Here is a 27,879-nt window from a genome sequence, read left to right as displayed (position 1 = left end):
ATGAGCTCTGTTTATTTTTGGTCCACAGCAACAGAAGAACCTGGAGGGCTACGTGGGTTTTGCAAATCTTCCCAACCAAGTTTACAGAAAATCTGTGAAGCGAGGTTTTGAGTTCACCCTCATGGTTGTGGGTGAGTAATTCTCCTTTTGGCACGTTTCTCTTCATCCTTGCTTCTCCCCAGTCTGTAACACAATTAGGCTTTTGTCTGAGGATAACTGTTCTCATTCTGTTTGCTTATTCAAGTGCACAGCTCTGAAAAGATGCTGATATGTCTACATACAGTAAATCTGAGTCTATGTTAAAGTTACTACTGTACACCAGTGTGGGGTTTCACAGACACATCATTCCTGGAAGTGCTAGCAGCTGCACATTTAAGATGGTTTAAGTTGAGGAGGATAAAGTTGCACATAAAACACAACTCTGGGAAGCCATATTTCAACCAAATGTTAGCCCTGTAGCAGAATGGACAGACCACTGCTGCATGTGTTTGTTTGGCTCTTGGACTGTGCGGTGGGAGGAGGTTTCCTGTCATTCCATTCATGCAGCCAAATCCTGTGCAGCTGATTTCAAGAGCGGTGCAGCTACAGGACCCTTCCTTTCCCCACTCCACGATGTCTAGAGCTACCTGGAAGCAGGAAGCAGCTCTGAATGCTTACATGACGTAACATCCTGTATCCCTAGGTTTATGGCTTTTACTGCACTACCCAAGCTGCTTGTGGGGTCAAAGAGCCTGTTTCCATGGGAATAAGGACAGCCGTCTCCCCCCCCCCATGGCTAGGTTCACGTAGTAACGTCCTGGAGTTTCCCCCCGCCGTGCACTCTCAGCAAAGAGGCTGTTAAGCGGCAATTTAGTGTGCAGCATGTAATTAGGATAGCGGGGGATTTGGCAAAGTCAAGTGTTTGTTGTCTGGAGGAGCTGAAGTGTCAGACAGACAGTGGGCATTTTTCCTTAATTTTGAAAGGGTTGATGGTAGTGTTGGAGAAAACGGAATTTATAGCATCCAGTGGTATTTGTACTTGCATATTTTAGAAAGTGAGAGGCAGCTGTGAAGTGAAAAAAGTTATTATACAAACAAACGGACTTGTACTTTTTCACTCCACTCTATATTACAGCATATTTCAAATGAGGTAGAAACACAGTCGCTCACACCCATAGGAAAATATGAAGTCACCATGAATGAATACATTTTTGTTTATGACATAAATCCCTGCAACACACCCAGTGCCCACACACTATTGAGCGTCTTTGTGTTTATGTCGGTATTTTTGCTTATTTTGATTTGGTATCTACAGCCTAAAAAGGGAAAATCATAATGAATAAAAAAGTATTGTAAAAGCCCCTCTTCATATTATTTCATTAAAAAATTAAAATAGGCAGATTTCACATAAAAATACATTTCACATTAAAAATACACAAAATCTGTGAATCCAGATATCTACAGAAACTTAAAAGAAGTTATTGAAACTCAACTATAATGTTGTTTAGATTCTCATGAGAACACTGTGAAGAACTTTTTGATTTTCATCTGCAAAAGAAACACGGTGCTTGTTTTAATAGTTTTATTACAGTGTCATCAAAAGCTTCTTATCCCTTGAGTCAGTAAAACATTAGATATCATCTTTGTGTAGTGTTATTTTAATGTTCTGTCAGATTAAAACAGGATTATTTTAACAACAATCCCACGCCATTAGATCTCCATCACATTTTCAACAATCATTAAACCACAGAAAACACAACTTAATTACCATCGATTACCGAGCAGTGTGACGACGCAAAACACAGTAGCTTGAGTTTTTTTGCAAACAATCAACTCCTGCTGCCAATGTCGTCTCAAATCAGATTCAGGCTTGAGTGTTGTATTGATGCGTAATCGTGTTGTGGCTGGCTCATGTTCATGTGGTAAGGGCACGGCACATGTGTAGAGGGAGCACGTATGTTGTATGCAAAGGTCAACGCTGCTGAACCATGAAGCAGCACAAAGACAGTTTTCGGGATATGAGGTGGCAGCATGCAAAACAGAAATATGCAGTATGACAGCAGAACTCTCATCAAATTGGAAAATACTTTATACGATTCAGACCGGCACCTCATTGACATACTGTGTCCTCATCTTTAAACTGGAAAATACTTTATAGGTGACACTGGCTGTTCTTGCCATACGGCTGACAATTAGCCACAGCTAGTTCCACAAGTTTAGCTTCGGGAAAAACAAGTCATTCATCACATCAGTGGCCGAGTGCGAAACATGTTTCTATGTGATGAAAGTGTGTGGTGGAAGGATGCATATTGAATGCAGTGAAACAGTCTGCTGACAATGATCTGTATGTGATTTAGATGTGCCTAAGAAGTGTACATTACATTCTATATCGTGATGGAGTTAAAGAAGGTCAGACCACAGTCTGCTTAGCTGTGATACCTGTGCTGCAGACATTGCTAGAAAGTATGTGGGAGGTAAATGGGAGGAGGACTGGGTTAGATTCAACACCTTTTTAAGAGAATCTTTTTATGATCATTTTTTAAGTGTGTTTGGGTTTCGTGCTAATGTGGATGTGGTGGGGGCTGGCATACTTAGCAGTTAGTAGGGACCAGAGCCATTAGTTGGTCAGAGTCAATATTTGGCAGTGATTTACACATTGGCAGAGACTGACCTTGATGTTGTCCAGCACAGCCGGAGCTCTTTGTGTTTGCTGCTGGATGACAGAGAGCTCAATGAGCTGTGTTTTATGTTGGAAAGAATGTCGTCGCACAAACAACAAGGCTTTTAGGAGAAGGCAACGAAATCTGACACAGGCAGGAGTAGAATTGACGGCTTTGCCAACTGATATGTGTACCACTTCTGTCATGTTCCAGACTTGTTAAACTTTTACTGTCTCCTGCCCCCTTTGGAAGGGAAAGTCCCATTCATAAACAGACAGAGCTGTGCAGAGAAAATGACTGCTTTTCAAAGGATAACACTGAATTTCCCTTTCACAAAAACATGGCGCACTTTTCATTTCACCTGCACATTATTCTTCTAATGTCTTGGAATGGCTGTCGAATTAATTAACCCGACTCTGGCTCCCTCTCCCAGTCCAAACTTTTCCTGCTTCCCCTCTACCAGCCTCTTGAATGCAGAGGGAAGTGCCTTTGAATAAACCCCCACGGTTTACACAGCTGCTGGAAATTTCCTTTAAAGGAAGTGTGTTTGCTGTGGAGCGAGTCGAGTAGTGAGCTAACGGGCCTCTGTTAGGCGGGCCAGCTCAGTGAGAGTGATGCCAGCCTTGAATTACATTCCGTTTTTGTATATACTAATTCAATTAGCGGGTTTCAAGGACTTTAATGAAACTTTAAGAATAGAAAAGCTATTTCATCCATTCAGCCTGAAGTATATTTTCTCAGCAGTCCAGAAAGGCCCCGGCAGAACACTGGGCCTATCACATAAACTAAAAACTTTCAATATGATGGCTGTTTAAATATTCCCTCACTGTGTCCATGTGCTATTTGTAGAAAATGTGCTTGGGATAAACAGCAGGGGAAATTTAAAGCAGTCTTGTCTCAAAGCTACCTACTGGTAACTGGAAAACCCAGCTGTAATGGAAAGGGGAAGAAGGTGGGGTGGGGGGAGCAGTTTGATGCACGCCTTGTTTCCTCACCTTCAGTTTCCCGCCCCAGGAAACTCAGCCATAGTCTTGAATGCTATGAGGTCAGCTACACCGCTCCTTAACCAGAGCAGACTCTGGCACAGCTCCCTCTGATACCGTCCAGCAATGTGATCGTCCCCCTTCTTACACTGCTGATAGCAATAATGGGAAGAGCCATACAGCTTGATAGAACTTCATCAGTGAAGATGAAGCACTCTTTCTTTCTTTTTTTAACTTTTGAGTTTGTATTGTGGAAATGTCCCCTTGATATTGTATTGATATAAACCCAGTAAAGGTCATGAGCCCTTTCTCTGGGTGGGTCAACACAGAACAAAATCTCCTGCTGTGTGGAATATTTGTTAAAGGAAACTCTGGAAAATGTCAAAACCTAATTGCTTTGAAAAGCTCATGATATTGTTCAAATTTCTTGTATGAAAGGGGCTTTTTGTTTTGTTTTTCCGGTTGCGAGACGAGTGTTTCCTACACCTGCTCAGGCTCTTTCGTTGTTGCAGAAGTTTGAGACCTGCATTGGTCATTAACAACACTAGATGTACGTTTAGGGGATTTTTGCAGAACTGTTAGGTCTCAACGGTTTAGAATGACTTTTTTTTGGATCAATCTTGGTTGTTGAAGGTAAACCTCTACATCTAATGTTGGTGTCTCCAAGCCATTGTACAGTAGTGAATGTTTTCTTCTGATTACGGTGAATATAAAATAAAATCTAAAACTATGACTTGTGTAGTCACACACAGAGACATCTAAGAATTTAAAAGCAAGTACAAGCAGTTTACAGAATGCGATTCCACAATAGCGCCGTCATAACCAAGTTCCACCACTATTACACTTTATGCTTACATATTGCATCAGCAATGGTGTAATATTGCTGTCCAGTGTGTGAATTCAGTGTGTGTTGCAGAAGCTGCAGGGGGAGAGGCTCCCCATGTGAGCACACAGCAGGAGCTTCACATACACACACTCTCACAGGAGTGTACACACACACACACACACACACACACACACACACACACACATTGCCGTTCCGCCGGGCAGGCCCTGACGTTACATATCCCCACCATCTCCTAATGTCTCTCCTCTGTTAGGCCTCTGCTACTATCTCTGATGGCTTCTACTGTTAATCTCTAAGTAGAAATAGTTTGGGAAATTTTTCACCATAAGTGTATGACATTCAGACAAAACGTTAACAAAGCCAAGTAAAACAAAATCATGAATTGCACGCACAGTGGAAATATATATTAAACTGTAAGAAAAATGTTACTTGCAACTGGAATATATTTCACGAGTAGAAAAATATTTCCCTCTAAGAAATGTGATTATTTCACAGTAATGCAAAATATAAAAAGAGGGGGATAAACCACTGGACAAAGTACAGAAAACATAAGCCGACATATATAACTTGTGCAACATCAATGAGAATTCTGGCTGCTTTTTAGGGGTTGGGGGCATTTTGCGGATCATTTGATATCAAAAAAACGTGGTTAGCACCTTGTGTCGATAAAAGGTCAAACTTGTTATGTTAGGTAAATCTGACTCACACAGCAGTAGTGGTATAAATATTTCAGAACCAGTTTCAATCTCAACACTTAGTTTTGTGGCGTATTCACAGCCCCCTCCCATCCAAACCAGCGGCCACAGCTCTGCACAACTATGATCAGCATCTTCGCTCAGGCTACCACCACCACAGTCATCATCATACCAACGAGTTTAAGGATTTCTTTTGTAACCAGAGATCCTCATCTTCCTTCTCCTCACACCAGGCCTATATTTTGACCTGAATCTCACTACATCGCCTGCTGTTCTGGTTTGCTCATATCTTCCCTAGTTGATTCAAAATGACATTTTATCAATTTTATTTCACCCACAGTTTGAACGAAACCCGCAGCCTCTCCCTGTTTACTCCTAAGCTCTTCAAGCTGAACACTTTTCCAGTCCTTTCAGCCTTGGAGAAATGTCTGCCGAGGTCTTCATCACAGAGCAGCCACAATCACTGAAACATTTCTGTCGTGATGTGAGATAAATGTGGTTCTACCCTCTTAGGAAAATATTTATGACTCCAAGTGTGTGTGGAGTGAAGGATCCTTTTGTGTGATGTTTTCTTCATCGCGCCCCCCTCCTCCTCCGCCCAGCTCATGCAGCTTTGGGTGTCTGAGTTATTGGCAGCAGTGGCCCATATTGGCCCTAACCGTTAGTAAAGGTCAGGAGTGGCCCTTTGGCTGCAGTGCCAGCCTGCCATATGACCGCCTCTCCACTCACACTGAAGCTTTTGTTCTGCAGTTTCTTGTTGCCTTCCTCTCAGCCCAGTCTTAGCAGGCGCACTCTGCTCCTGGTTTTGGATTACAGCAGTAACTCCCTCCAGGTTCTTGCAGAATTTTTCGTGATTATTGCGGCACCAAAAACTAAAGTATTTATTCAACACTGCTGTAAGGAACTTTTAATTTTGTGTCGATCTCAGTACCTCATGTGGACAAAGAGTCTTACCTGGCCTGATTTCAAATGTGCAACTCAATGTCAAACTTTTACGTGTAAAACTTTTTTTTTAAAAAAGGGTGTTTACAGACATTTAAATTAACTGCTTAGAAATACTCTCGTCCATAATTGTCCTATTTGGGTGTTTTTCTGAAACCTTTATTACTCCTAGGGGAATTTGCCTTGCACAGAGAGAATAAAAAACACAATATACCATACAGGACAGGACTGAATAAAAATCATGAAACTCTCACAGGACATAAATTATTAATTTTAGTGTCTTTCATTACCAGCTATAAAGTCCTTACAGGAGCTTTAACAGTGAAAGAAAAATCTAAAAAAAAAAGCCTAATGATTATGTTTGAGAGGCCAGATTTAGTTTTGTTTGATAAGTGACAGTAGTAGCTATCTTTTAAAAATCAAAGTCAGTCAGGTCGTGTCATGCTTCAACTTCTTTGCTTTTTTAATCTACAATAAAATAATGAGTTATTCATTTGAGATAACGGTGTAGAGAGCGGATTCATCGAGTTGAGTAATCGGCATACGTTCGCTACAACTGCTTGTTTAAGTCACTGACAGGCTCTTATTGTTATTCTAATTATCTTGTTTGTGTCTGACAACATTACAGGAACAATCCTTATAAAGACAGACCTTTCGTTTAGGAGTAAGATGATTTTTTTTTTGTGAGAAAGGATTAGGTTGCTGCTGATGAAATATACCAGAAATATCATACTCAGGAATTCTTCCTTTCTTTCCCTGTTAGTCAAAAAGGTCCTGGTATAAAAATCACAGAATCCCCTTTTTTATGTAAAAAAAATAGACTTTCTTGTGAGACTAAATTCACTCTCTTACTCTTCATAAACTCATTTTTATAGGGTGATTTAAAGTGACAGTTGACTGATTGCCTCTCGTGCCTCAGGTTTCTTTCAGTACAATGGAGTCTTTGCTTTTGATTTTCTGTTTCCATTCCTCTGTTGGAGTGTACATTCATGATGACTGTTGTGGTTGAAAATCTTCCTTCCCCTCTCCTCCCTTCCCATGATTCCCTGATTAGATTCTTGAAATGCAGACAGGAAAAGAATTTGGGAGGACAAAACTTCCTCCCTGTCTGTCTCCTCCGGTCTCGTGTTAATGCTGGCCTGCTTTTAAAAAAGAAAAGAGGGTTAAAGGGAGCCGTTTCCTGTCCTGAAAAACGGTTTCGAATGTCAAGCAGTGAAAGACTGCGTTTGGAATGGGGTCGATAAACATCTGGAGATTGTGTCATGTTGCGCTTCAGTCTGGCATGAAAAAGGGGATTAGAAAACAAGCATAGCGTGAAATGCATCTCTCGAGTTCACTCCTACCCACCCACTCACTTTGACTCTTTCTTTGTCTTTCAGGGGAATCCGGGCTCGGGAAGTCGACGCTGATAAACTCACTCTTTCTGACAGACCTCTACTCCCCTGAATATCCGGGGCCTTCACACAGAATTAAGAAAACCGTGCAGGTAAATCTCTTTATCCTTTATGCTCAACACATTTCCTGTCTGTTCATTGGGGATCCGCCCTCTCCGTGAGCAGCCTCCAATTCTGCATATCACCCATAATACCACACTGGTGCTGCTGTTGATTGAAACATGATAGGTTACCTTCACCCTGATGACACTGGCCAGTCAAAGTGTCAGAGCCCGAGGCTGCTATAACACAGGTGTGCCCAGCCTTTTGTTTTCCAGTGTCTCTAAGCCTCACTAAATAGTTTCTGTATGAGATCTTGTTTTGTGAGGCTGCTCCTCGTCACTGTGTTTGTGTTAGACGGTGAAACTGGTTCATCTGCTTTCATAAAGAGATAGTTTGTTTGCCAAGGGCAGACATGTGCTATAATCTCAAATTAAGTAATGTTGTTAGATTGCTGTTTGATCCAAAGATGTAACACATAACATGAATTTAATGTTGTTAAATGACTGCATATTTGGGAAATTAAATTACACCATTACTCAAGTTCTGTTTCTATATTTGGTTCTGTAAGTAAGACTCACTTTATAGTGTCGTTAAGTGTTTTACACAAAGTGTAGCCCAAAAACATTCAGGGCCGTGATTCTGTTTGCCATATCATGTTTGGCAAACAAACCTGAGACTGGATGATTTCATCTGAGAGGAATTCCTGGAGGAGCTAATCCTTTGACAGTCACATAGCGACGCAATCGCTCAAGACTCGAGAGAACTTGCACGTAGATATTCTCAAAATAAATCATAGATTTAGGTTCATAGATCAAAACTTCTGTCACTAACAGAGGAATACGGAAAAATGATGTGGTCAAACGTGAAATTGTGAAATGGTTCCATAACTTGAAAACCTCCGTCATTCATTTTCATACTTGTCATCAACTGAGACAGACAGTCACTTTACCGACTCTGTCCTTTTTTTGTCTTAATACACGAACATGGACAAGGTGTAAAGAGAAACAGAAAGCTCTGATTGAAAAAGAACATTTAATGGGGAAATAAGCATTATGGCACCGTGCTACAGTCTGATTCTATAATGTGAAAGAGAAATGCTTGAGGTGAATGATAAGTGGGAGTTTCTTTGTAGCTCGTCTTCGATTTATCAGACAGTATCTTGCTGAAAAGGAACACTGGTATTAGTATGTTACGACAGTTGAAGAAGTTAATTTGTGCTCAATGGAAAGCCTGTCTGTGTCATCCGTTGAGTCTAGCTGAGATGACCAGTGGCTGTGATTTAGTGGATACAAACATCTCTGTAAACACAACGTATTTACTCCCATGTGCCGGAGTACAAACAGTCTGTCTCTGTGTAAGTCTGTGTTTATACATATGTGGATTTCATATTAAAGCCCTCAAGATGTTCATTACAACCTTAGAATACACACACATTCAGAGGATAAATGGAAACATCAGATCATTGCAATGCAGAGGACAACATTGAGCATGTGCTTGGTATTAACATGTAGGATGATGTCATATATTTAACTCTTATAACTTTGTAACTGATGGAGCTGTTTGTCAGACGATCGATGTAAGCCGTGGACTTCTTGTTTCTTAAGCAAAAAAGAATACAGATCACTTCAAACTGCACAACACCTTTTTTTAAAAAAACTATGCTCTTCAATGTGCATAATAGAACTTACAAAAGGTGAGGGAAAAAATTTATGTAAAAACAAGATTCTTATTTTATGAGATTAAAATAGATTCATCACTTCCAAAAATCAATAATCAATCAATCATAGCTAATATTCTAAGTGCTAAAACTAGCTCTTTAACTCAGCAGAATGCCAAATGGAGCAGCAAGAAATCTAGCCAGTCTCACAGATGACTGGAATAGATCCTGAAGTAATAATCCAAAAATAGACGCTTGAATCATCAATCCAGAATCGTTTTGAATCGAAAATTGATTCTGAATCGAATCTTGACCCTAAGAATCGAAATTGAATCATGACACACCCAAAGATTCCCAGCCCTATATGCTACGTGACATGAAGTGACTGTGAGATCGGTGAGCAACTCAACCTAGATCAACATTCTTTACACTGTGGCCAAAAACATCAGCGTTTTCCCTGGAAAAAATTCCAGCATTAGTTAATCCATACATTTAGGCATGAAATCAGATCTGCAAGATTAAAGGGAATACTTTCACCTCATTAAGGGATTAATGGTCCATTGCACTGTTCACAGGCAAAAAAAAACAAATGAAAAATTTTACCTTTCAGAACACGAGAGTTTCTGGTCACCTGCTGCAGTAATCAGACAGTGTGTTTGTGATTTTACAGACAAACTAAATATCGATGGAGAGTGGTGGCTTTGAACAGAATGATGTAACTGCTGTTTCTGGTTAAAAGAAAACCTTCCTCTGAAAGTATTAGACTTTTTAAACATGCATAGTTAGCCCCAAGTTCAGTTGCCTTAATGTAACAGATTAGATAGCAGCAGTTTGCTGACTGACGCTGTATTTCCTGTGTGTCAGTGATAGTAGAGCTATCATATTATCATCTGTGTGTGTGTTTGTTTGTTTGTACTGCACAAACTCTCAACAAACGGACAACTTCCTGTGATCACAAAGAGATAAAACAAGGCACGCGCCCAGTGTACAGTCCACTGCCCCTCCCCATTCCAGCTAAACAAGCTTCCTCTTATATGACAGCAGCATGACTCTGAGCACTGCCCGTTACACACCTCTGAATCAATTCTCATCATTTCACCATCTACTGGTTAACAATTCTTTGAAACCATTGATACTTCAAGAGTTTTGACCAACCATCTCAAACTACTCTTGATTTATGTGAGCCAAACACGGGCTTCTCTTTCAAATAAGCCCAAACTGAAAATATATAATTTTCACCCCTCAAAGTTTCTCACAATTTAGTATCAAGTCTGTTACACCTCTAACCACACCTAGCATCAAAGGCAATGTGCTATAAGTGTGCTTATTGTAAGACACATTAATCAAGGTCCGGTATAGCTGGATCCACTGAACAACAGGTTAACTTTCTTCACGGCCTCACTACAATGTGAGGCATCAGAGGTTAAATGCAATTATTTTGACCTCCTTTTCTTTTGTTTATGTCTGAAACATATCTAATTAATCACACTTTTCTATCTGGTGGCTCCTTTGGCGATATGTTGTGATTGCTTCTGGTTTTTGTAGTCATTGATCTTGAGTTCATAGCAACTGTTAACATGCCAGACCAGAAGTAATACAGCGCTCATGATTATATCTTCATACCGTCATCAGTGGACCTTTGGCTCAATCACCACTGTGTTTAATAATTCAGCAAAATATGGTGACTCAACTGATATTTATTTGACAGGAACTCTTCCAAATGATAACTTTTGAAATATAATAATGTGAAACTATCTTTTTAAAAAATCAAGCTTTGATCACAACATCCTGTTCTACATTTGAATGTGATCCTCATTTACAAAAGTCGTTCAAACCCTGATAGGCAGAAACAGGAAGCAGCTATGACTAAGGGTTTCTCCCCATGAAAACTTTGTCTTGTTTTGGGACAAGGGTTCCAGTATAAATTGTAGATTTTTGACTTGTTTGGGAAGTCTGAAGTATAAAAAAAAAGCCAAGTGGTTGCTTTTGTCTTAATAAGGGACTATTTGCATCAATTTTCTTTCACTTACCTGGAGTTAGATCATGGAAGCAGTCCGTAATCTTACAAGCAAGTTCCGGGTCTAACCCAGGGTCTACCTCGAGTTACATCACAGAAGCAGTCCTACCAGCAAGTTCTGAGTTCGACCACCTCAACTGCACGCTCCCTCCGGATATCTGAGCTCCTTACCCTATCTGTAAGGCTGAGCCCATAGATGAGGGTTGCAACATATTGACTTGTGAATAGAGATCTTCTCCTACAGGTAAAAGCAGTATCGTATACTGAATATATTCTGTTTCAAGGAACACTTTAAAATGCTATCAGATAGCATGATTTAATGGCTGCAAATACATCCATGAAAGTTAAAAAAAGGTAGTTTTTTTTCTGGTTTGTTCTTTACTGATGGTTGATAAAAACAGCTTTTCTTTCATTGTCTGAAAGTATTGTCTTAGGTATTTCTGCTGACTCAGTACTTCAGGTTTTTTTTATTTATTAACCATGAATCTGTTTACAATATCAAATGTTCCATGAGCTCCATGAATAACTGTCATGTGAAATAAAGCAACATAGAGACATCAAAGCTGCAGATGTGACTGTGTTCAGAATGAAGTTGCTACCAGGAGTGGTTCTGGATGTGTGAGGCATGTGGTTTCTGCCCCGAGTCCTCGATCTTTGATGTCTTTTGCAGTGACGATGCAAACGATCCGGGTTTGGCAGTTTCCTCAAATAGAGCGCACAGCTGCATAGTTTTACTCGAGCTTCCTTTTGAAGAGTGAAAGGTGATACTGTTGGTGTTGAGGAGCTCCAGCAGGCTTCTCTCTGCTGTCCTCCACCCTCTGTAGAGGGGAATTAAAAGTTTGGCTGGTCTACAGTAGATCAGCTGCATGGTGAGGATCTTCCCTTCACCTGTTCTCTGTGATCTTCTGCTTTGCTCTTAATCTCCTCTAATCCCTGGCAACACAGTGAGCGGCTCTGTCTGCCATCGCCCTGCTGCTGCTTCCAATTTGCTTACCTGCCTATTACACCTCCTCAGCTCTTATTAAGAGTTTAAATGAGATTAAGACTCTTTGTGTGTGTGTGTGTGTGAGCTTCTGTTCGCTGAATGTTTGAGGATTTCTCAAGTTTTCTTGACCCAATCGGATAACCTGAGAGCTGAATTGTTTGCTCAAAATGAAATGTGCAATATGTGTGAGGGGTGTGTATTGCTTGACGCTTACTCTTGCAAGACATTAAATATGGAAAACGGAGAGCTCTTATTTCTCTCTCCACCAACCACCAACTAATTACATTTCAAATAATTGTGGCCGCTCTTTTCCCAAGCCATGCCAAGGAATGTGATGAAATCCAGATGAATACTGTGTGTCATAAAAAAAACAATTCATTATTTGAAAGAAAGACGTGTAAGATTACCATGAAGGAAGGATCAAGAGGGTGTGAACTGTTATAGAGCTGATAGGCCACAGGGCCGATGTCCCTGTAGTTGTTGTTACTTAAGGCTCGGTGAGACTGGAGAGCATACAGGGACAGGGACTTGGTAAATAGCCAGCAAACTGCTGTATGCACTGAGCTCAGTCTTGTCCTGCCGATGCACAGACATGCCTCGCTCAGGCACTCCTGCTTCACTAGAACTTAAACTGTACATGTCTGACAGCATTATAGGAAAGATCCCAACAGAGATAAACATTTTGAGAAAGAGAAGATCATTTTCTTTAACCAGAAGAGGCAGTTGCACCTCTCTTTTTTTTTGAAGCCACCAGACTACATTCACAAAAAGGGTAATTTTACTGCTCAAAAGGAAGGTATTAGTTTACCCCTGCCTAAGTCAGTAATGTTTCTGCAAAAGTAGCATTTGTGCTTTTTTGTGTCTAAACAAATATTGTTTTGGAAGTAAACCAAAATCACACAATAACACAAACAAAATTAACGATCTAGACGGCAGTAGACTAAAAAAGGATAAAATGAAAATCAGAGCATGTGGGTGGCAAACAGATTAGCCTGTTTAAGCTTTGGTGACATTAACGGTCAGCAAAACTGCTCTGCATTGAAACAGTTGACACAGTATTTAAATCCTGGGCAGACAAATGTTTTTTTTTTTGTAGTGAATCAGTGCAGTTTGTTGTCCAGTAATGTTGTATGGTACTTACAAGGTGATGGGCATGTTTCAGGTAATGACTTGATTCCCAGTGTCGGTGCATCTGAGGTTCTGAAAACACGTTCGCCATTCTGGACGGCAACTGTGAGGAAAACCTCACAGGACAGAGGAGTAGAGGTGCACACTGACTTTGTGTTGGTTTTTTTTACTAAATGAGCTTGCAGCCCTCTGATCCAATCAAACACTTTTACATGACTGTCCCTGAGCGGCATGGTAAAGCCCAACAGTGTTGTTCCTTTTCCCATGAGCTCACTGTCTGTCTGTGGTTAATAGGCATGTCTGAGGCCTGACTCATCCTGTTAGGCAGTAGCAGAGAAGACACAGCAGGATTCTTCAGTGTCGTCCACTCAGCAATCATACATTTTAAACTGAATGTTTGTCCTATAGCAGATCTTAAACAGTTTCAGACACACTGACCATCTCATTCCAATGACTTCCACTTCCAGCATCAGAAGTAAAATATAATCACAAAGGAGTCTGGTATCTTTAACAAATCTGTGCATTACCGGTAATTGACGTCTAAATAACGTATAGGTAGAAAAAGCTTTGACATTACTCCAGCCGATAAATTCAGCTGGTGGCTGCAAACTTGAGACAGGCTGCATTGTCTGAACGTTTTCCCCCAAAGGGTCTCCTTGCAAAGCATCTGACAACATAACAGAACATTTCCTTACAGGCTTGGAGATCTTTCTTAGTGAAAGATCATTCTTTTTAACAATAACAGGTGTTACTTCAAAAACAATACGTTTATCTTTCACAATACAATACTTTCTGGTCTACAGTTGCCATGACCGATTAGTTTTTGTTTAATATGTGAATATGTTGATGTTTTAAATAATTGGTTTCGATCCAACACAGGTGAAATAATAGTTTTTGTACATGGACTCTTGTTGCTTTGACGATGGGGGTATGCAGTGACTGTTTCAGCATCGTACTACTTAACAAAAAAGTCTATCTCTGTAGAGACCATTTCTGTAAGAATAACAATTTGAAGTGGCAGAAATAAACACTTCAAGTGGACGTACTTTGATCTGCAGCATTTATTTCCAGTGATTATGTCTGAGCCATGCTGCAAGCTGAAGCAATCTAGCAGAACATTGCAAAACTTTTAGTACCCATTGTTCATTTAGACACCATGAATAGGTCCCAGGTTTAAAAATTCTGAAATTCTGAAGGAAAAAAACACTGCAGATTTCTGACATTTTCTTCTTCTTCTAATTAGTCAGCTTTGTCATCCAGCAGTTTTGCAGGAGCTTTCTTTCCTTTATTTTAAACACTGGGTTGTAAATTTTATTTATATATATATATTTTTTTTTTTATTTAAATATAAATATAAGATGGGGTCTTTTAGAAGTTGAACTTGCATTCTTTGTATGACAGCTATTGGTGAGTGTCTGTCTGGTCAGCTGAGCCTCCCAGTATCAGCAGGGGTGGTCAGAGGTCAGTTTAAAGACCGCCAGACTGAGATACACAGATGCCAGTGAGCGGTGGGTGGGGGGGTCACAGGGTTAAGGGTTGACTATAAAAGCTTTACAGGGGAATCCTGTTATGCAACAGTCTGGTTGAGATATTTTAAAGGACAACAGTCAGGACTAGCACAGATGGAGAGCATTGCTCACACTTGGACATTATATATTCAAATGCATTTTAAAGTGTGGAATAGGGTTGTAAGAATACCAATACCAGTACTACTACTACTAAAAACAGTAATCATACCTGTTTAGATATCATGGCAGAAAGAAATACTAGGCACCATATATTGGGTAATTTCTGTTTTTTATTTCCCAACAATGCAAGTAAACTCCTTCACACGGTCTAAATTGCACAATTACATTAGTAACATTTCAATACCTCTACATTGCCAATGTGAATTGTGCAATTTAGATAATTAACAGCTGTTATGGTTCTCTCAGCTTTTGGTTATAATTATGACTTAACATGTGTTAGCATTTTAATAAGCTTTGGTACTTTGGTATCGATCATTATAATAACAGAAATGTAAACATATGGGATCAAAGTGTCATAAAAGAATTTGGACTCTTGACAACCTAAGACTATAATTAAGCTCGCGGTTGTCTTCTTATTGCTCTGTCTTGACAACTTCTCATCACTCACTCACAGTCTGATTTGAGACTAGCAGGCAAGGTTTGGTTCAGATCTGCTGATTAAATCAAAGTTCATCTGCCGATCACGAGTTCTGCCTTGACCTCACAGTGATCAAAGCCCTCCTGGCCTTTCTTCTGTGTTCAGTAGCAGCTTTGTTCACTATGTTCTTCTATCCTCTCCACAGCATAGATCTGAGATTACACGCTTGGTGGTTGCAAAAATAGTTTGTACTTACTGCAGTTTATTTGTCATTAGATCTTTTCCAGTTCTGGCATGTAGTTTGTGTATTTGTATCATTGAGTGATGAAGAAGGCAGCTGAGGTCAACGGCCATGCGCCGATATGGAAACCGGTTTTGATATTTAAATGAATATGGTATTTAATTTAAATTGGATGGATTCCTCTTGACTCCCTATGGGTACTGAGTAATTTATATTTCACACTTGCTAATTACAACTTCCCTTAATTAGAAAAAAATTGGTGGCAAAGCTTTCTACAAATGTACAACGTTCAGTTTCTTTATGATTTTTTTAAAGGTATCATACACAGCCATGGCCTTTGAAAAGATTCCTCAGTTTAAATTTTAAATTATATTATTTCCTCACATACATTTGATTCGGTTGTCTGTCAGTTGCTGACGATCAGATCATAATTTAAGTGCCCACCAAAAGGGTTTTGTCTTGTTACTGGTAGAACCTAAACTTCCCTGCAGATAACTTTTCAAATTGAAACCGTAATGATATGTAAACTTGTTTTGACCATGAAAGGACGTTTATTGATGCTACGTTTGCACTTGGACAGTACCTCAATCAAGCGTCAAGCATGGAGGTTATTGAGTTATAAGAAAAATTGGAGTGAAGTAATTTCATTGTAAACATGTAACCAAAGCCAAGGATTATACCCAATCAACAAATGGTTTACATATCTGTGAATTCTAGGGATTCTAAGATCTGTGTTGGTATCAAACTCTAAAGTCCCATTTTGGTAGGACCCTAGTATTTAACAGTATAGATCATCTTAAACTTGCATAAAATGCAATAACAGCAATAACAGTCGTTTTATTGAATGTTTCAGAGTCTTTGACTGATTTTAGACAACTTTGTTATTGCAGGTTGAACAGTCAAAGGTTCTGGTAAAGGAAGGAGGAGTCCACCTGCTGCTCACCATCGTCGACACCCCCGGCTTCGGTGATGCCGTTGACAATAGTAACTGGTGAGCTCAGCCGTCTGAACATACATCTTATATTTCCAAATAACAAACATAATGGTATCACTGCATCTAACATTAACGTGAATCATTTTTTGTCCTCAGCTGGCAGCCAGTTATCGACCACATTGACAGCAAGTTTGAGGACTACCTCAACGCAGAGTCACGCGTCAACAGGCGACTAATGCCGGACAGCAGAGTTCAATGCTGTCTGTACTTCATTGCCCCGTCTGGACATGGGTATGTACTACTGGAATCCTACTGATGTAGATTTATTAGAAATACATGTTCCTACATGTCTTAAAAATGTATGTTACGATGGGTATCCAACATTTTATTAGTGTTAGCCCAGTAATAGACTGCTGAAGGTGAATGTTGTTTTTTGCTAAATGTTTTTGAACGCACGCGGAAGTTATACAGTAAGATTTAACATGAGGGTCCTGACATTAATCCCTTTAGAGCACACGTCCAGAATTTCAATGTCATGTTATTCCATGATTAGAGGATTAATAGTTTAATGTTGTGGTTAAAAAAATGTGGGTCAATAAGCGCAAAAAAAAAAAAAAAAAAACTTTCGAATGTCAGTTGACTTGGCAAAATCTGATAAATCAGGCTCGACTATGTAACTACTTATTCAGGGACAGGCCTAGAAAATATGTGCTTTGTTAGACCAAGCAACACAGATGTACAACATCAACACACAAGGACAGGCGAGCAGAAAGACTTCATTTTGCAGTTTGAAACTAGAATAAACCACTGAGTAGAACAACTTTTAAAACAGGAATTGAGAATCAAAAATGGCCCCAGATGTTTGGCAGTGTCTTTTACAAACTCAGCCAACTTTTTTAGGTATTTGGATTTTGCGATGGAATTTAAGAGCCAGCTCTTCCTCAGCTGGAGACAGTTATTTCAATTTCTGATTATAAAGACAGGCCTTAAAATCAGTGCAGCTCGTGTTTCTCTTTTTCAGTTGAGGTGTTTGCTTAAAACAGAGTACTGGGTTATTTCTGATCGTCGTACATAATCTTTTGTCTTTTAACCAAGATTGTCCCGCTGTCCTCTACTTTTTTTATGCTGCTGTGAAGTACTACTTTGGCCATTAACTTGAGTTCAAATTACCCTCATTTATGTCATTAGTACCACCATTCAGACTGCTGTTTCAAGGTAGACAAACGATATGTAGCAGGAAGTGCATTATCTGAAACACCAGAATATGTAAAAATGTACAAGTCCATTAGTGTGGACATCACATGTATAAAAAAGGTAGTAACAGAGGCGTTACAGAGGCGAGGTGGGATCAGCTGAGCCAGCAAGGGAGCGCAGCACTGTGTTTGTGCATGTCTGACTGTGTGTGTGTGTATGTGGAGTTCCACTGTGCTGCTTAACACCCTGGGACAAGAATATTACACCATTGCAGAATCAATATAAATGTACCAAGACGTTATGGACGGCAAAGCTCAGTTATGGCGCTTTTGCAGAAATGCAGTCTGAAAAGGGTCGGTGATGCAGTCTTATCACCAGTTAAAGTTATTTAGAATGCTGTTTTTATGTGTGCTGTAAAAGATAACGTTTTGGCTCAAACTATAGGTTCAGGTTCAGACAACTATATATTGCTGTATAGATATGTTGTGCAGCCGATCCCAGCTGCAGTTGAGTGAAAGAGGTGGGATACACCTTGGACAGGACGCCAGTCAGTCACAGGGCTGACCTATACAGACAAGCAAACTTTCACACATGTGGCCTCATATGACATTTAACAAAGTGAGTGTATCTTTGGACTGTGGGAGAAAGCGAGAGTAACCTGAGGGAACCCATGCATGCACAGGAATATCATGCAAACGTCTTAAAGAAAGGGATTTAAACCAGGAACCCTCTTGCTGTGAGGCGACGGCACTAAACACTTCACCACTGTACACTGAGCAATGACTTAGAGGTTGCGAAAAAGGGCCAATCTTTGGGAAACCCCAATTTCAACTTAAAGAACCTGTCATTAAGGTTTCAGGTCAGAGACTCAGTTTGAGACTGTTCTGGACTCTTTGTTGTCTCTTGGGAACACTTTGGAATAAATTCATAGCGGAGCTGGAGGTTCCAGCTGTTGAGTTTCAGTGTGAGTCTGATGCAGCATCATCCTCTGGCCAGCAGTGAGTAGTCCACACCTGGTATGTCCTTCCTGTGGCCTCATACCGGCTACCAAACAAGAATAACATGGGTGTAATCCATCCTGAGTGCACTGACCTGGAGACACCATTCCTCCCATCTGTGTCTTGGCTCTTGCTGCTGCCAAATACGCACACACACACACACACAGAGACAGACAGTTGGCCGGGCTGTTCTCTCACACGAGGCCGCACTGCACTGCCTCCAACAAAAGGTGGTTTCTGCTGTGGAGTCTGTTGGCCCACAATGACCCAGTGTGGGTTGCTGACAGCAGCCTTACTGGCTCTCTTGGCAAACCAAAAAGTACCATATGGATCCATTCACTCGCTCACACCTGTCCTGGAGCTGTACAAGTGTGTGTTTTAAGGGTGTCCGGGTCACACTTAAACTTAAAACCAGAACTGACCAAGTGAGAGTTTCACAGCAAAGAATCAGATTTTCTTATGAGGAAAAATTGGCCTCAACAGTACAAACATTTGTTACATGAGGATTCAAAATCAGAATAATAAATCTGTGTGTGATTTGTGGGGGAACTTGTTTTGTTTGTAAAAAAAAAAACATTTTACAAACAACTGAATAACAAAACCATAGAAATGTAAATAAAGAGCTTAATGAAATGTAAGTAAGTAGCAAGAAAGTACATTACTATCATGTTAAATAGAAACACACTAAACATTTGAATGATATTCGAGGTGATGATGTATAATCTTGTCCACAGGCAAGGCAGGCCACTGTATGGGGCCACAGACCAATAGGGGGCCCTTGAGGGCTCACACACACACAAAGATGTGGTCAAACATGTGGAAATTTTGCAAAAACAGGAGGAAACCTTCCTAAAGAGACTCAATCTGACAGCACAGTTGTTGGCCTGCTCAGCATTATTGCTTTGAAAACCTAAGTTTGTCAATATAAATCAACAAAGAAAAATTAAGAGGAATAATCTGTCTAGGACTCAAAAGAATATAGGCCTACAGGACAAAATAGTAAGAAGATTAAGCATCGAAACACTGGCAGCAATGAAAGTGATGAATTCCGGTTGGAGGGCCCCAACAGACTCTAGAATCACATCTGGATCCAGATGTTCAATCAGAGGCCAGCAGAGCCATTAAACTTGACTGTCATCAACCTACAGATGCTCACTGACACTCTGACATCTCCTCTGTCTCATTTCTCCTCCAGGTTAAAACCGTTGGATATTGAGTTTATGAAGAGGTTACATGAGAAAGTAAACATCATCCCCCTCATCGCCAAGGCCGACACAATGACTCCTGAGGAGTGCCAACAATTCAAAAAGCAGGTGTGTGTCACTTCTTACCGAGTGTTTGTGCTTCTGTTTGGTGAGCATGTTTTCAGACTTGTACTGTTATAGCTTTGTTTGAGTTTTGGTTTGTTGTCGGGGCCTCACATTTCTAGAAGCTTTATAAGGTTTTACTTTGTTTTCTCTCTGTATTTATTTGGCATCTTGTAACGTTTGTGTATCTTAAAATAATTCTGTATTAGAAGTTTGTAATCAAACCGTTTTTTATGAACTAAATTATTCAAGCTTTTTTAAAAACGTTTTTTTATTCCTTCTTTCCTCCTGGAAACTTTGTCTATTTACACAAAGCTTCAAATACTAGCGTCATGATGAGTCCCTGAGCTTTTTGTTGTTGTTGTTGTTGTTTTTGGTGGAGTGCTTCTCATTTGCAACATCACCTCTCATCTCACTGTTTCCTCTCTGCTGTGTTCAGATCATGAAGGAAATCCAGGAGCACAAAATTAAAATCTACGAATTTCCCGAGACAGACGATGAGGAGGAGATGAAGATGATCAGAAAAATCAAGGTTTGATCTTCAAATGACTCTTAAATAAAGACGTCTTCTTTTAGGTTTTTAGACGTAAGGTACGCTGTGGCTCTCGATTTATTTCTCTCTCATTTTGTGCCTCTGTGTGTGTTCAGCCTGCAGTGTATTTTTAGCCTTTGTGAGTGAACTATGTAACAGTTGTGTCCCCTCCCTCCTCTCTGAAGGATCGTTTACCCTTAGCCGTGGTCGGCAGTAACACCATCATCGAGGTCAACGGAAAGCGAGTGCGCGGAAGGCAGTATCCCTGGGGGGTGGCTGAAGGTGAGACTTTGAGGGTCAACAGGTCCAAGACTTTAAATTCATCAATTAAGTGAAGACTCTCTCTACCACACACACACACACACACACACACACACACACACACACACACACACACACACACACCCACACCCAAATGCAATCACACCAATATTTCCAACTCTTCATTGGATTATTGAGCAGGCGTCATGTGTAGATAGTTGGCAAAGCAATAACACGATCCATGTGGACTTGTTTTGCGCTACCAATATTCATCACACGCACACGCACACACACTGTCAGTCTGTGTTAGCGAGTATACACAGCACACTTGATGGTAGGCTGCAGAGGGTTTCATGAACAAGAGTGTATTACCATCAGAACATCCTGCAGGGTTATAGCTTTATTTTTTACTTTTTTTAATTCAAACTGACCTACAATATAAACTGATTAGTGACACATTTTGAATTTAGAGCATTTTAAATATCATAATTAGATATTTAATATTAAAGACAAACTGTATTGGGTGAGTTTGTTGGTTGTTGTTCCTCCCATTGAGCCTGTGAGGCATAACTTCCCTAATTTTTTACTAATGCATGCTCATGCTACTAACATGTTGCCATTTTGATGACTCGCTTCACTATAAAGTACTAAAGCTCAGGAGAGGGGTGGAGGTATTCCCCAGCACTAACTTTCTGTAAAGACTCAATGCCTGCTGAGGCGATACTGAACTACACAGATCAGAACACCTCCAACACCAGAAAATGTGTTATTTACTCACAGAGTTTGAATTTATCTGCAGGATCTGTAAATCGAGATTAACCAAACTCTTCCCCAATCCTCTCCTGCTTCATCTGTAATTTAATCAAATTGGGATCATCATTTTCAAATCAACATCAAGTTCTTTTAAGAACTCTTCAAACTAATACCATCAGGAAAATGTTCATTGACGTAATAAATCTAACGAGAATTGAAGCAATTTGCTGGTGGACTTCTTTGTAATCTTTGTAACTAATGGCGTCGCCCCCTGCTGGCTGCCGCTCATAATACAGAAGGCAGATTTAAGACACTTCCAAATCAGCTTAACTTTTCAGCTCCAGATGCTGCGTTCACTTCTAATAAACCGTCTTTGTTCAGTTCATGTCAGGATGCTGCAAGGATGCTGACAAACTGTGTTTGATCACAAGTAGATTATAGAATTACTTTAATACGTGTCTTTTTAATCTCTTTAACTCCTAATTGATGAATACAATTAGTGATAATCGACAGCTCCTACAGTCCTCGGTCATTATTTTTTTAGAGTTTTTAAGAGTCAAACTACAAACACAGAGAGTATGAAGAAAAAGAGTGACTTTCTCAAGCCAACAGTTGGAAACTAGATTCTCCTCAGCACAGGATATGAAAGTCCTGTCTGACCTGCACAGGAAGTTGCTGTCACGTTGCGGTGACACGTATGAAAAAACACGGCGACAGTGTGACTGAGCTCAGAGGTATGTTACTCTAGCTTATTGGATTGAAGGTGAATAGTCATAAAGATACAGTGAAACAACAGAGCACAGTGCAGCCTAGTGGGTGACATGTAGGAGTGCTACTACTCCATTAAACTGGTTTGCCGTCTGTGTTTACGTCCACGGGGAGCGAGTTTTGAAATACCACAAATGTTTTTGGCTCCATGTCAGCGCAGATATGTGGAGGGCAAGGTCCCTGAGAAGCTATGCGAGTCACGCCACCACAGCCGCCCAGAGAAACCTCAAAGGACTATGGTGAGCTGTGTAGGAGGGGCTCGCACAGCGGCTCACAACGCCACCTGCAGGTGGCTCCTGGTACTGCTGCTGACAAAACAATTACAAAAAAAACTATTGGAAAATAATGTTTAGCCCCCCAAAAATAAATCTATATATATATAAGGTCATCTTGATTCATTTGACCTTATGTTGTTGTATTTATAAGGATTTTTCTGACATGTCTGATCCCCTATGAGTGCCCTTTTCTAGGTTTTAGAGCTCAATAATCTCCAAGCACTAAAGGGATCTACATCTGCATTGACAAATCACTGCTGTTCACTTCATTAAATTTACTGATTTGCATAAACTAAGACACAGTATCTGCATCATGTGTTTGTAATGGTTTTCTTCAGGTTTCAAGAGTTCCCTAATCCCCCTTGAAAACACTGATTTTATCTCTATAATAAAGATGGCTTCAAAAATATAACCGCTGCTATAGATTATAGTTTTTAATAATATGCACATCTGGTGGGATTCTGCAGCTCTCTCAAATTTCTGTATTTATAATCATTATTGATTTGATTTGTATATCGTGTCATGCACAATATGCCCAGCCAGAAACAGGCTTAATACAAAGAATACAGAAACTAAAAGTAGACACTGAACATTAGTAATGCTAACAAAACAAACCATTCTGTCGATTCTTCCAGGCTCTAGAGACAAAAGTAGTCCTCTTATAACCGCTCCATCCGGTCATCATCAGTGCTCCAAAACGTTTCAGGATTCTGTGCGTGCATTTTATTTATCAACATTATTCTTTACTCGTCACTACAACGTAAATGAGACTCATTCTCGACGTCACATCGTTCACACAGCCCTTATTCCTCCGGGATGTTTTAAAATACGCCGATTCCAAGAGCGTCAACTGAGCAACCGAAGACTTCTCTGTTTAGTTTCCTTTAACATCAGATTCAGTCACATAATTTGACTTAATTAAATACACGACCTCATCTTTTGGTTTTAAAAAGGAATAATTTAACCGTTTGTCTTCCTCTCCAGCAAGTGATTAATTTCTAATCATGTTCTCACTGCATGGTTAATATATTTCTATTAGTGTTTTGTCTGTAAACCTCTGTTTTCCTTTCTTTGTGTTGTCATTTGTGTCAATGAGTTATATAATCATGATATTTAGTCTTAACTGCCGTGTTTGCTCCTCTTACAGTGGAAAACGGAGAGCACTGTGATTTTACGATCCTTCGAAACATGCTCATCAGGTGAGAAAAATGATACTGATACATGATAATGACACACACACACACACACACACACACACACACACACACACACATAACTCTTTGAGTTTAGCTTTAAAAGTGGAGACAGTATTGACGGACCTCAGCTCAACAGGTAGTTTGTTCCAGAGAGGGGGACCACAGTAACTAAAGGCCCCCTCTCTTTGATCTAATTATTGGTACAACTAGACCTTCACTTAAAGACCTGAGGGCCCTGGTAGGGTTGAGAACGCCTGTGAGTGGCAACAACGAGCACTTACGGTGGCACACTTAACTTCAGGTGAATTAACGTGCGTGATAACATGAAGAAATCTCCTCGACTGAATCCAAGAGTTAAGTGATTCTATATTAAAATATGGAACAGGTTTGAAACAAAGTCTGACTTCCCCTTGAACAGTGATAAGTAAAGGCTAAATTAAATAAAGAAAAGTGGTGTGGGGGGGGGGGGGGGGGTCTCTGAAGAGTAAGTAAAGTAAAACGTTTAGACCCACAAAGGCTGAATGTCGATAATTATGAGAGTAAAGTTATAACTGACGTGTTGTCGTTTTTTCAGGACCCACATGCAGGACCTTAAGGATGTAACAAACAACGTGCATTATGAAAATTACCGAAGTAGGAAGCTTGCAGCGGTAACTTACAACGGCGTGGACAACAACAAGAACAAGGGACAGCTAACCAAGTGAGTTCCAGTGAGCGCTTGTACTCTTCATTTAGCTGAAATCAACTCTTGATTGTGTGACGGATGACGACGCTGCTGATTGGGCTGCTTGATGAATCAGTGCAGCTCACTCACTGTGTGAACGTGGAGGAAACTGCAGGTCAGCGGTCATGTTGGCTGACACACAGATTACAGTTGGAAATCTTGTCACTTAAGTAGTGCAAACCTTTAAACCCCAACCCAAACAAACCAGCGCTAACTGGGCACCAGTATCGGTTGTGTCTAATCTGTACTAACCAGGACACCGTTTTACAGCTAATCCACCGGCTGCAGCTGCCAGTAACCACCAGCACACTCTCACAAGCTAATGCATGGTTCAAGGCAGCATGCTAAGTGTCTGCGTTTGTTTGTTTTTAGAACCGAGACGACTGACGGAATGTAAGTGTGACTTCACTTCGTTTAAACCTCGCCGAAGGATGCATTTCACTCCCTTTCACTTACCCTGCCTCGTAGGATTTGTATGCAAATTTAACAGCTTTGCATTAATAAAGAAAAAAACTTTGTTTTAATGAAGCATTTCCATACGGTAAGACCTGCTTCTACCTCCTGGCTCTTCTTCCTGCTTTGCTTTTTCATTTCACACAAGCTATTGTGCATCTTGTGTTAAAATACTGCACAACCATTGGTGGAGCAACCATCTTCGTATGCCAATGTAACCATGCTCTTAATGTAGACACACTGTTGTTTATCAAGTTACTGTCTTGTTTATGATGGTTTACCTTTTGAGCATGCTTACATTTGATCATTTAAACTGAACTAATTGAGTCTAATGTGGACTTGATGTCAATGACTTAGGTTGCTATCCCACTTTTTAAAGGTCATATAAGCATTGCAGGAAGATGTGTGTTTTTTTTTTTTTTTTAAGTTGAGCATCTTGATCCCATCTTGATTGATTTATGCTTCATACTGCCTCTTCTCCTGACAAACTCCTGTCACCTCCTCCCTCGACCCTTCACTGGAAGCCATCTGTAACAGACGGATTCCAGCGAAGGAAAGCCAGCTTTGTCTTTACTCCCTCCCTGATCCTTTTCTTCTTCTACTATTGGACTCTGTGGAGTTAAACCTTTCAAAGTGAGACGGGGGTCACGTATGTGTGGCCGTCATCATACCTGCCCCTTGTCTGTGTGAATGTCTGTATGAACACCTCTGTGTCTCCAGGAGTCCTCTGGCTCAGATGGAGGAGGAGCGACGGGAGCACGTGTCCAAGATGAATAAGATGGAGCAGGAAATGGAACAAGTCTTTGAGATGAAGGTGAAAGAGAAGCTCCAGAAGCTCAGAGACTCAGAGGCTGAGGTAAACACACGTTGGTTCTTTTTTTTTTTGGGGGGGGGGGGGGTTGAAAAAGCTTGGTTAGCCTCTGACTGTCCTTCTGTGTCTCTGCAGCTCCAGAGGCGTCATGAGCAAATGAAAAAGAACCTGGAGGCCCAGCACAGAGAGCTGGAGGAGAAACGTCGCCACCACGAGGAGGAGAAGGCCAGCTGGGAGGCGCAGCAGAGGATCCTCGATCAGCAAAAGTTAGACGCCTCCAGGTAAACACACCATCATCTATGATCATGAATAATGTTTCAAGAGTTGAACAGAAGACTCTGGGGGCTTTATTTGACTCAAGTGTAATTCTGATGTTTTTAAAATGTGGTATGAAATATAATTCAGGCTCTAAATGACTTATAGTAAGACAACTTCTGGAATAACTGTTAGTCAGAGGAGTGTGCTGGCCTTGACTAGTAGATACTCTTTATATTTACATTTGGTATGACTGCATGAAACGAGCATCTGTTATTTTATTTCTCACCTCTTGGGGGCCAAATCAGTCGGTGGGACCGAAAATGAATTCTTGTTTTTCTGTTCTGACACCAAACATGCAAATCCTTACCTTGCTCTTTCTGTTATTCCAGGACTTTGGAAAAGAACAAAAAGAAGAAGATCTTTTAACAACTTGTGAGGACCTTCTTGATGTTCCAGTGTATAAATTGCCAACCTGCCACACACGACTGTTAGTACATCTTGTCAGTAAAATACATTTGCTGTTTGACCACATAACTGTGTAACAATCAAGAGAAAAGCCAGGGGGCAGTATCGTCTGGACTCTGAATTAGAACAATCACTCCCTGCTCATATTAAATAAAGAACGTCTATTTTTCTGATTCAGTGCTAATTGTATTCTTCTCAAAGTGTATAAACCCAGAAATCACAGCGAGGACAAACTGGAGGTCAGAGTTCAGTCATTCTTTTCCTCATTTCATCTTCTTTGGGAATGATGTTGCTGCACTGCTCAGTGCTGCATCCTTTTAAAATGCCAAAAAACAAAGAGGTCAGCCTTTCACTTCCTGCACACTTGCAGAGAAAGCGTCAGGCTGCAGCTCACCTCAGGCACTGTTTTTATATATATATGTGTATCTTTCAGTTCATTTATTCAGGTTTCACCTTTAATTTTCTCCCATGATACGCTCCACCACCTCCTGTCATGTAAATTGTATACCATTGAACTGCAGTGTTTAACTTCAATTGTGTGTATACCGTTTTCTTACATTTTGTTCATTTCTTTCTTTTTGTATCGGCCCTGGCATTGAAATTGTGTCCATCTTGTTTCCAATATCACCACTGGCTTTATTCCAGCCCTGCTCTTGGAAACCAAACATTTATTCCTGACTTCACTCACGCTGGGTGTAACGATGCAAAGACACTGCACTCCAAGCAGTTGCTCTTGAATTAATTTGAACTCCTCCCCTTCCGGTTTTCTTTGAAAATGTGTCGGAGAGAATCGGCTCTTTCCCGGGGCAGTCTGTGGGAAGCTCGTGCTGGATGCTGGTGGATGAGAAAGCTGGAGCTGAGAAGCTTCAGTCAGACAGCGGTCAGCTTTGATATCTGTACCGAGCCGGCTTTCTTTACGTCACATCAAGCACTGATGGTGTACTGCGTCTGTTTTGTAATGTTTTGTTTTTATTGTACAAAGTCACATAATAAAATTGTGATGGGAAAAAAAAAAACACTTCATGATCTTGACTAAATGTTTGAAGAATCTAAACCTCTGCTTGTTTTTATTACGCTGCTGTAACTACATTCAGTCACCTGCTTTCTGGCCTTCAGAGTGTAATAGAAGTCTGATGCGGGTGTTTAGTGATCAGTCTGGTGTTCAAGTTCGTCCCAAAGGTTGTTGGACATGAATGAAGTCGCAGCTCTGTGCAGGTCAGGTTCCACCACACCAAACAGGGCAGTACATGTTAAGAGATCTCGCTAATGTTTTG

At 40.5% G+C, this 27,879-nt stretch overlaps 1 protein-coding gene across 2 annotated transcripts; it reads left to right on the top strand.

Annotated features, from left to right (window-relative positions):
- Positions 1 to 27,621, top strand: septin7a (septin 7a). Of its 2 annotated transcripts, XM_020638640.3 has the most exons (13): positions 1 to 131; positions 7,486 to 7,592; positions 16,567 to 16,667; positions 16,767 to 16,901; positions 19,998 to 20,115; positions 20,549 to 20,641; positions 20,827 to 20,923; positions 23,846 to 23,897; positions 24,469 to 24,594; positions 24,991 to 25,011; positions 25,792 to 25,927; positions 26,018 to 26,163; positions 26,530 to 27,621. In XM_020638640.3, the coding sequence occupies exons 1-13, from the start codon at positions 122 to 124 to the stop codon at positions 26,564 to 26,566; spliced, it is 1,179 nt and encodes a 392-aa protein (XP_020494296.2). In that variant the 5' UTR covers positions 1 to 121; the 3' UTR covers positions 26,567 to 27,621. The 2 variants fall into 2 exon arrangements, with proteins under 2 accessions (XP_020494296.2, XP_020494297.2); XM_020638641.3 differs by lacking the exon at positions 24,991 to 25,011.
- Positions 27,622 to 27,879: the final 258 nt, after the last annotated feature.

This window comes from Labrus bergylta, chromosome 19, assembly GCF_963930695.1.
Source record: "Labrus bergylta chromosome 19, fLabBer1.1, whole genome shotgun sequence".
Classification (NCBI taxonomy): Eukaryota; Metazoa; Chordata; class Actinopteri; order Labriformes; family Labridae; genus Labrus; species Labrus bergylta.
The sequence above is the reverse complement of the archived record's forward strand: the minus strand, read 5'-3'. Positions and strand labels throughout refer to the sequence as shown.